The sequence below is a fragment of the Eriocheir sinensis genome, chromosome 17 (assembly GCF_024679095.1).
Source record: "Eriocheir sinensis breed Jianghai 21 chromosome 17, ASM2467909v1, whole genome shotgun sequence".
NCBI classification, from domain to species: Eukaryota; Metazoa; Arthropoda; class Malacostraca; order Decapoda; family Varunidae; genus Eriocheir; species Eriocheir sinensis.
In genome coordinates this window covers 19,380,980-19,391,458 of record NC_066525.1, presented here as the reverse complement: position 1 = coordinate 19,391,458, position 10,479 = coordinate 19,380,980, and the positions used below count along the sequence as shown (strand labels likewise).

General features: G+C 41.3%; 1 protein-coding gene across 6 annotated transcripts in view; it reads right to left on the bottom strand.

The window, feature by feature from the left end:
• Positions 1–2,743: 2,743 nt before the first annotated feature.
• Positions 2,744–10,479, bottom strand: part of LOC127000061 (transmembrane protein 201 homolog) — a 91,870-nt gene continuing 84,134 nt past the window's right edge. For 3 of the 6 annotated variants that reach the window (XM_050863473.1, XM_050863477.1, XM_050863476.1), the window contains one exon: positions 2,744–6,418. In XM_050863473.1, coding sequence (XP_050719430.1) covers positions 5,332–6,418 — 1,087 coding nt within the window. In that variant the 3' untranslated portion in view covers positions 2,744–5,331. The remainder of the gene's footprint in view (positions 6,419–10,479) is intronic. The other 3 variants (XM_050863474.1, XM_050863478.1, XM_050863479.1) reach the window with 3 other exon arrangements.

Genomic DNA, 10,479 nt, shown 5'->3' with positions numbered 1-10,479 from the left:
ATTTTATATGGTTTGTATATAGTAAAGGAAGCTAAATAGTACAATGAGTGTCGATGTTTAGATTATAACAAGGATTTGTATAAATTTATGACATGTGGCAATATTTTTTCCTGTTGTTAATGCCAGGTGTTGGTAGTGGTGGTGGTGGTGGTCGTGTGTCCCTAGGTCCCTCCCCGGCTGAGAGGGAGAGAGAGGAGAGGAGAGAGATAAACAGGTTGTGGGCAGGTGGGCCAGGAGAGAGTGCTAATCTGATAATTGGCGGTCGTACTGGCAGCGCTGCACTCATGGGAATTATGGAATCTGCCACACCTTGAACCGACTTCATACTCCTAATAGATTATAGATATTTGATTTGGGAAAGTTTTTCTGATTTTTGCGTTCTATCCAAAGGATTTTCTTCATCCCCAGGCAGTAGCAGAGAAGGTAGGGGAGGGATCGTCGAGGGCAAGCGCCTGTCTTGGGCAGGACACCCCTACCCTCTCTGCTACTACCTGAGGATTAATTAAATCCTTTGTAAAGAAACACTTAAAGTCAAGAAGGGCACCACAGGTCAGATATACAAGCAGTATAGGTGATAACATTTTTAGTGCAGGTGTTTTTACCACATTAAGGGTGATCAACAATGCCCCAATGCTAGAGGTAGAAAATATTTTTGTTTTGTTGAATTATGGAAAAAGCATTTAGAATATCAGTATTTTCAATGTATGTACATGAAAGTACATAGTTTTGTACGTCTTTTGGTATGAAACAAAGCATATTAAATGTGCCAAGATTTTCATTCCAAACCTTAGTAACCCAAAAGACATCAAAAAGTTTCCCACATTGCCCTGTTTTGCGGTATATATATATATATATATATATATATATATATATATATATATATATATATATATATATATATATATATATATATATATTATATATACAGTAAACCCTCTCGTAACCGGGTTAATAGAGCCACGGGGGCAGCCGGATATGGTGTAGGTTAAATCTACGGACCTGAAAACCCAGCTTTCGATCATGGCCTGCCATAAAGACAACGACAGAGTATAATTGCATAGATGCTTCTGTCCATACTCATACTATGGTACGCCCCATGACTTTGTAGCAGTTAGTCTGCACCAGGGAGTGAAATGCGCACGACTGACGTGTGTTCGAGCTGAGAAAGGGTTCGAATAGCTGCCATGGTTAGCACCGCTGCAATCTCCCTGGCTTATCGCACTCCTGCTTCACCTTGGGGGGATCTGTTACTCTGGATTCGGCAATTAGGCGCGACAGCCACAACCGCTAATCCATTGCTGGGGTGCCTAGCCCCGTGTTCACAGGCAGCAGCTAATGTTCCCCTGCCTGGCCAATCATAGCAGTGCGGGCTGGACCCAACCCAGAAAAGCCCAGGTAGGGTATTTGTGGCAGCTTAACCGCCAAGGCTGCACCATCGTGTTTACCGCGTAGGCTTTCTAGCAGACCCAGCACTGCCACAAGAAACTTTTTACGGGTCTAGTTTTACAAAACTGGAAGGCCGATCGCTCTGTGCTCTTCTTAGGTGCGCGCCTGCGGCTTTATCACTGTGTAGCTGCGTTAGCAACCCCGTGGCTACGAGCACCGCGGGCTTTACCACCCGGGTCAATCAGAAGGCATACCAGAGGGATACCCGAAGCGGTCCAGGCCGGCAACGAGCATCAAGTACTCTAAGCAGGCTTCTATACGGACGCCTGGGCAGGCACCCCAGGGCACTACCCTTTTAAGCCCGGCAATAAGCCCGGGCAAGTATGCCAGGCCGCCCCATTTTAAGTGTGAGAGAGGAGGATAACCAAGGAGTCAATGACAACCTGACGCATCCTCTTGCGTGGTGATCTGTTGCTGTTTAATTACACTGTGTTGCCCTTGCGAGCCATGGGGGGCAGGTGCATCCAGTGCGACCACGGGGAGGCCAGCCACAAGAAGTAGCCACGATTTACGGCTGGGCCACGGGACTCCTGAACCCCTGCGGGCCCCTTTACTCGCCTTACCGTAAGCATGGTAAAATCCTTCTTTCACATGTCGGACCAAGGGCGGTACTTATCTGCATTTCTTATTCCGCCCTCACTCCCGCAGGAGTGCTAGCGGACCCGCAAGCATTCTACACGGGGACGGAGCCCTGCTCACCTAGACAGTCCAGTCTGGATTTAGGCAGTCATCAAGGCTTAAGCTAGGGTTTGCACTGTGTGTTTCATTTAAACAGTCCTTTGACACTCCCGCCATTTAAACCTGCAACGCCTTGACTCTCGTCATTTCGATATGGTCTGTAGCGCTCTGCAAGAACGTTTACGTGCCAGTTGTACTGCGAAGCACACAGCTTTTCTGCGTACCCTCGCACCAGGACGTCAATATCATTACTATGTGCAAGCTGGGGCGCGTCTTACGGGTGCGGTACGCCGCCCGGACAAAATTTAGAGGCATCAAGAGGCGCATTTTGGATTTGGACCCCGCTATTTAAAAACTAGGCAAACCAAACTCAGATATCGAGAGTTACCTGTAAAACAATGTTCATTGACAGTAAAAAGGAATATTTTGACAAGTTTTCGTGTTTCTAAAGAGATTTGAAATGGCCTTTCTGAACACACGTACACATTCCAACTAAAGTCATTATGCAAGAAGGTAAGTTGCTTTCTTCCAGGTAATTACTCCTTGATTCTATAATCAGTAAGACATGTGTAATTGTAAATTACAGTTCAGAGTAATCGGAAATGAAAACTGATTGTCGGAAGCTTCATAGTATAATGTTGAACTTTATAAGCTACGGTTGTAGTACACACAGCCTTGAAGCGAGCGGTGTTGCCTGATGTGCATCCAACCATTTTGTTGTACTTACTTACAATTTGTTTATTTTTAGTTTTTTGTGATGTAAAGAAGTACTTATACATTACTCACACTTTAGGGTTCCTATCTAGGACAAAAGAAGACACTGTACGGGTTAAGGAGAGCATCTGCCGTTTTTTTTTTTTTTTTTTTTTTTTTTTTAAATCGATAAAATTGAAAAAATTAATGTCTTCGTACATGCCTCGGCTAGCTTGTGGCAAAATATTGTGAAGAGATAAGGAAAAATGACAGTTATGGCTGAATCCCCCTCTTCCGCTTGTCACTCACGTCACTATAAAACACTTTCCTGTGCCATGACGAGCTGGGACCGACTACCATCCAGGCCCCTCAAGAAAGCCTACATGCCGGTAGGCTGGGACATGTGGGGGAAAAAAAAAAGAGCCATACACAGGTGCATACATCGTCATGTTTCAGCATAGAAAATGGTCTAAAATATTCATATGGCATCTTGAGGCAAACTAGCATCTGTGATGGCCTTGGAGGCAGAAGAGCTGACACATACATCAGTCACCCCAGAGGAACCTGAGATAATTTTCGTACGTCAGCTCGTGACCAGGATTTCCAAGAAAAGGACACCATCAGACACACAAAGTCCTTCAAAACAAAGAAAAAACTGGAATTTAGTAAAGAATACCAACCGGGAAGGCATCTACGTTTAAAGGGCGAACTGTTTAAGTCCCCACAGACTTTAACTCTCCTTCTTAGAAAACAGGATTAGTTTCAGTTTTTCTGCAATAACTTTGCCGTTATTAGACTGATTTTAATAAACAATGCATCATTGTAAAGAGGAGCTGAAGTGCAAGTTTTTCATTATGAGTTTTCAATTAAGGAATAATTGTCAGAAAAAAATTAATATCTTAGATACACCAACAAAATTGAAAAAATTTCTATTATGAATCTTTTGGATTCTGCTTTAAGTTTCTTTGGTAATTTTTTTCAGCAGTGTAGGTCAATAGATGAGAGAGAAATTGAAAGTTGATTTTTTTTAAAAGTTACATTTTATTTTTTCATGCTATTATGTATCAACTTATAGATCTGAAAGTAAGCATATGTTACTTCAACCTAAGCATACATTTCACATGAATATAATCAGGATCATACGCTAATAATTAAAGAAGTGGCGGACGCTCCCCTTAAATTATGAAACTCCATATACTAGAATGACATGATAATGAACCAGAACCAAAAAGAAACTAAAAAAAACTGTGAGGTCATACAGAGAAATATGCTCTGTAATACCCACTATGAAAATACATTGACTGGCAGTGATGACTGTAGTAGATAAACATTTCCTGTATGGCACAATATAACCCATATTCTAATGCCTTTAAAACCTGGCTGTAGTCTAATGCAATCTATATACAAAGGCCAATGCCTGATAAAAGACAAGGACAACAAGTTGCACTGTCATGGAGAGGTAATGACATTTGCAGACATGTCTCTTTTTACCCTGAAATGTTTTTCACAGCAAAACACAGAACTTAGACAACTGCTAGGAGGGTGTACATTCCTTGAAGCATTTTTTTTTTTTTTTTTCCCCAGCCCGACACATTGCTCATCTCAAACATTCACTCCCTAAAAATGTACATAAACTCCAATGTCACACGGAATAAAATCCTAAAACCAAGTCGAACTTGTGAATTTCTTGACATGCTTCAACTGACACCCTTCTACAGAAAATCAAGAAAGAAAATAATTATCAACTTAAAGCCCAACTGTATTCAATATTAGAAAGCATCATCATCTGTTGTAATTATACCAGGCCATCAGATCTTTGGATGATATAAATATACCAGAAGAGACAAAGGACCTGATATTTCTTGAAAGAGGTAACAATAGTATGGTCCCACTCAATGCAAAAACATGACAAGAGTATCACAGTTGGAGGTCACATACACTTACCGGAATGGTCTGAATAACATATATGCTCAATCTTTTAAATCCTAAGGAAATTTTAATCTCTTAAATATCAGGGAGCAATGCAAGATCATCTACTTTCTCTTCAGGTCCATGCAAATATTTGTACATTATAGAATTTTCACAGCTCTTCAGGACACTTTCCCCAAATTATAAAAATGGTGAAATAATATGTAATGACAAAAAAAATTGAAGTTATAATTAATAATAACAATAATAATAAAAATAAATAATTATAATAATAACAATAATAATAATAATAATAATAATAATAATAATAATAATGATAATAATAATGATAATAATAATAATAATAATAATAATAATAATAATAATAATAATAATAATAATAATAATAAAAATAGTAAATATATAACAAAAGAATAAACTGATATCTTTCACCTCAACTGCCCCCTAAGTTTGTACATGTGCTTACAGGTAAATGATTTGTAGTGATGTTAAAAACGTTATAATAATCATGGTAATAATAATCACCATCATAATGAAAATAGTTACAAAATATAAGAAAAGTAATAGTCTAATTTTAATGTCATCTCAACTGCTCCAAAAAAAATGTACATCTGCTTGCATGTAAAGTAATGCCACTAGAAAACCATTTGCAGCAAAACTCATCCCCAAGAAAAATGCAAACCATGGATTACGACAAGTAAGAGCAAAGTTTTGATCATATTTAGTGGATGTTAGTCCCTTCATACCTCCTTCTCTTCCTTCCCCAAAAACTCTATTTTGTAGCTGACCACCACTGCTGCAACTTTCCCTCACATTGCTTTGTGTGGTCTGATACACTGTGGAGCTGCTGCTAATAGGAGAAGGTGGAGTGTATCTGAGAGAACAGTCAGAGTAGGCAGAGCTGCAACTGTGAAGTGACTGGGCATCACTCTTTGACTGCCCAGGGTGCTTGGACTGACCACACTGGGAGGCAGAGTCAGATGGATAGAGTGAAGGAACCATTCCCCAAGGTTTGTAGGCAGGTTCAGACAGCACAGAGCCATGGTCAAAGTCCCCACAGAGAGAACCATGACGAGAGTTGGGAAGGCTACATGGCCCTTGAATTCTGTAGGCAGTTGGTCCACTACTCTGGGAAATGAATCCTGAACTTTGGCTGGAGGATCGGGACAATGGGTAAGAGGGATTAAGGGAGGAGATCTGACTGAACAGTGGCACTGCATGATGGGAAGAGACCTCTCGTGTCGGGCTGACAGGATGGCCCCAATAACCCCCAGCTACCCAGGAGGACTGGGTGATGTTCTTGGCAGACAAACGTGGAGGACTCACTGGGTTCTTATGCATGCAGTATGAACCATTGAGCTTTGGACTATATCCTATTTTTTCTGAGAACAAAAGCCTAGGAGAAATAGGGATGCTGTTATGGCTTCTGGTGTCTGCCTTCAGTGGAGTGCTGATCTTAAGGCTGCCCAAAGTGGCATCCAGTCCCATAGCAGCATCCGAAGTGTTAGCTGCCACAAGATTTTCACCTGGGTGGTCAGGAGTGAAGGACACCTTATTGTTTGTATCAGATGTCTGAGGAGGAGAACAGCCTGGAAGCTCATCAGTGAAGCTGCCATTGAGGGTGCTTTGTGAATCATCCAATTTCCTGGCTGAAGTATCACTCGCTCCACTTCTGGAATAAAGTTTAGTAGGTAGTGTTTCAAACAACTTGTGCAGTGTTATCATCTGTAACATCCTGTTTTTGATACAAAAAACAAAAGCTAGATTACCAACAAAGTAAAGTGGGTCACACCTGACATTAACTGTCAGGATGCCGGCCAATTAAATTAACATAGTAACCACTAATGCAGGCAAATTTTCTTTTTTTACTTAAAGGGAAGAGAATAGTTAGAAAAGACATTCTAGATACATTTCAGGACTCCCCTCAATTTTTTTTCCATGATTTTGGGGCAAGTTGAAAAATCCCATATTTGGCATGTCACATCCTGTAGACTTTCTCAACACCAGACTGCAACTTGGGACCTCCACAGTAGGTGCAATAGGCCACCCTTGTGGCTGAGTGTAGGGCTGGCAGGTGGCAGTTTTTTTTCTTCTTTTTTTAAAGGTGCTGCCTGTAGCGCCAGTAGGCTCTCTTGAGGAACCTCTTGGGAGGCCCTAGCCCATTAGTGGCACAGGCGAATTTAATTTAAAGTGGCAGAAGTGAGTCAGGTCACCAACGACACCGCAGAGAGGAGTCACCCTGATTCAAGAGTACAACAAGCTCCTGGCCAAGAAGAAGGATCAGCTCCAGTTCCCGGGCACCACCAGCAAATATTAATGTATCGAAATGAAATTTGCACCACCATGTTTTCTCACCAAAAGGAAGAATTTGAGCGGGTCCCCCATGGAAAAATAAAAATAAAAATTTCCCCCCCTATAGGTAAGGACCACCCTAAATAAATAAATATAATATATATATATATATATATATATATATATATATATATATATATATATATATATATATATATATATACCCTCACCATATTGCGGTTCACTTATCGCGGTCTCGCTGTATCACAGATTTTTAAATTGTATCATATCGTGGATTTTTCACTATATCGCGGGATTTTGCGGTAAAATAAGCATTTTCTAGCCTAAAATATGAATACGATATAAATCAACGTAAGTAGGAATACACCTAAATAAGAACCTACGTCACCCACCTATTTTTTTTCTCCGTCACGCCCTCTTGCGCCGTTAGTCTTTTCCCTGGTTCACTCCTCCCGCACTTCTTTTCTTTCTTCTCCCTCTCCGTCCCCATTTTTTTCTCCTTCCTTCTCTTTTCTTTCTTCTTTTCTTTTCACCTCCCTCCCAGTTTTTCTCTTTTAATCTCTTTCCCTCCCACTCACGCCCTTTCTCTCCCCCTCTTTCCTCACCTTTACCTGACCCTCCCTACCTCTCTTTTAATCTCTTTTCCTCCCACTCACACCTTTTCTCTCCCCCTCTTTCCTCACTTTTACCTGACCCTCCCTACCTCTCTTTTAATCTCTTTCCCTCCCATTCACACCCTTTCTCTCCCCCTCTTTCCTCACCTTTACCTGACCCTCCCTACCTCTCTCTTTTAATCTCTCTCCCTTCCACTCACACCCTTCCTCCCCCCCTCTTTCCTCACCTTTACCTGACCCTCCCTACCCCTCTCTTCTTTTCCCATCCCATTTCCTCCACCTATTTCCCTTGTTTCCTCCTTTCTCACACCCTCTTATCTTTAGTCTTATCTCTCACTTTATCACTCTTCCTCCCATTCTCCTTCCCCATTAGATTACGCACGCACGCACGCACGCACACACACAAAGGGAAATGGGAAGGGTGTGTGGAGGGAGGGTCAGAAGTGAGTCAAGTCATGTCCTGACCAAAGCCCTGACCTGAATCTCCTTTCTACCACTCCCTCCCCACACCTTTCTCATTTCCCTTCAGTAGGTGTGTGTGTTTACAAGGTACACACACACACACACACACACACACACCCACACACACACACACACACAGAAGGTGAAATGGAAGGGAGGAGGAGTGAGAGTCAGGTCATGTCCTGACTGAAGTCCTGACCTGACTCTCCCTCAGGACCTCACCTGACTCTCCCCACTGTCCCTCCCTCCCTACACCCTTCTTGTTTTCATCCTCTTTATCTCTCCCTGTTTCCTCCACTACTTTTCCTTGTTCTCCCTTCTTACATCCTCTATCGGTATTTTTTTCATGACTCACTCTGTCCCTCTCCTCCCTTTCCCCTTCCATATTTACCTAACTGTGATATAAAAGAGGTGAGCTACGCTCATATTGTCCTTTCTCTGAGTATTCTTCCGCCACACCAAACTAATTCCTGCGCAAAGTTCGTATTTAAGAAGCAAATGTCGAAAGTCGAAACAAGAATTATAGTATCATTTATTTGGACCGCGTCATAACAACGAAATGTCATAAGAAATAAGTGTAGGGAAAGGTCAACAGGAATGTGGGAAAGATTTGTAAGAGTGTGGGGAGGGTTTATAAAGCCTTAAAATATATGTAAATAATAAAAAAATATATAAGGTCGCTACTTCGCGGATTTTCACCTATCGCGGGGGGTTCTGGAACCTAACCCCCGCGATAAATGAGGGATTACTGTGTGTATATATATATATATATATATATATATATATATATATATATATATATATATATATATATATATATATATATATATATATATATACACATTTTTTTTTTACGTCTCCACCTATTACGCCGGTAGGTTTGCTTGAGGGGCTTGGATGGTATTCGGCCCCAGCCTGTCATGGCGCAGGCAAGTGTTTATAGTGGCGCCATCTTCTCTTGGCTCATGCTGCCCCCCGGAACTCGTTCTTGATTCTTGGATGGTTACCTCTAGAGTCCGGGTTGATGGGTGGTCTTCAGGACAGCATGTGGGTAGTTTTAAGCCACTCAGCGGTGACTGAAAAATCTGAGGTGGTAGCGTGGGGATTCAAACTCATGTTGCCCATCACGTGGTGAATGTGGGCCCAGCACGCTACCACTTCAGCCACCGCCTACGCTATATATATATATATATATATATATATATATATATATAGATATATATATATATATATATATATATATATATATATATATATATATATATACAGGTAACTCTCAATTTATGCAGGTATTGTGTTCTTGGAGAGGTCGCGTAAATCAAAAACAATGTAAATCAAATAAGAGGTAGGTTTCTGTCAAAAAATAAAAACCGTATTTTTCAGCGTATAGCGCGCACCTTTTTCATATAAAAAATGCCTGAAAGTTTAGCCCTGCGCCTTGTACACCGAATGTACAAATTTTTAATGATTTTTTTTCTTTTTGGGGTTGTTTTTAAGGGTCTTTTTTGTCTTATCCAATAACAACGGCAAACTTTCCTTTATCATTGTATATAATCCTTCATAGTCCGTAGCTGTCTCATAATATGTTACCATAGAATACAGGGTGATCTAATAACTACTATACAAAATTGAAATCGATGGAGGATTGCCCATGCCTTGTTGTTATCCCGTTTTTCCGTCGGGCGCCATTTGTATGATCTTGATGTCACAGGTGGCTTGATTGTATGACTAAGGAGCAGTACAAGCTACATAAAAAATCATATTGGAAAAAAATATCCATGTGTTCATTATTAATTATTAATATTAGTGAGAATAATGGGGTAAATATGATATCAGAAACTGTACATCATGTGTCTTGTACGAGGAGACATTTTGCGCAATACCAGCCAGACCGCCATTTGCATTGTTTACAAACCACACAACCACACCCATACAACAAACAGCTGCATGGTGTGTGTCACCAGAAACGTGTGAATTGTGTCTTGCCTAGTTCTCTGTCATAACCTACGAGTGATGGTGGGAATAATATGCTTATTCACTTCATTCAGTAGGGAGAGAGAGAGAGAGAGAGAGAGAGAGAGAATATCCATATCACCGAGATATCCACTCAGGCACTCGGTCTCAGCCTCACTCGTGTGAGGAAGAAATGAGGGACACCATGAGTGGCTAGCTAGTATTGGTACCGGTACCAAGCAGTCTGGTACCGGTACTGTACCATATAGCTAGTACCGTTAGTACCGGTACCTGCCCACCCCTATTGTTGAGTAGCATGGCAGCGTGGGTACTGTATTGTTGTTCAAGTGGGGCGCGGGAAGAACTGAGCTCTGCTGTGTGGCCGCGGCGC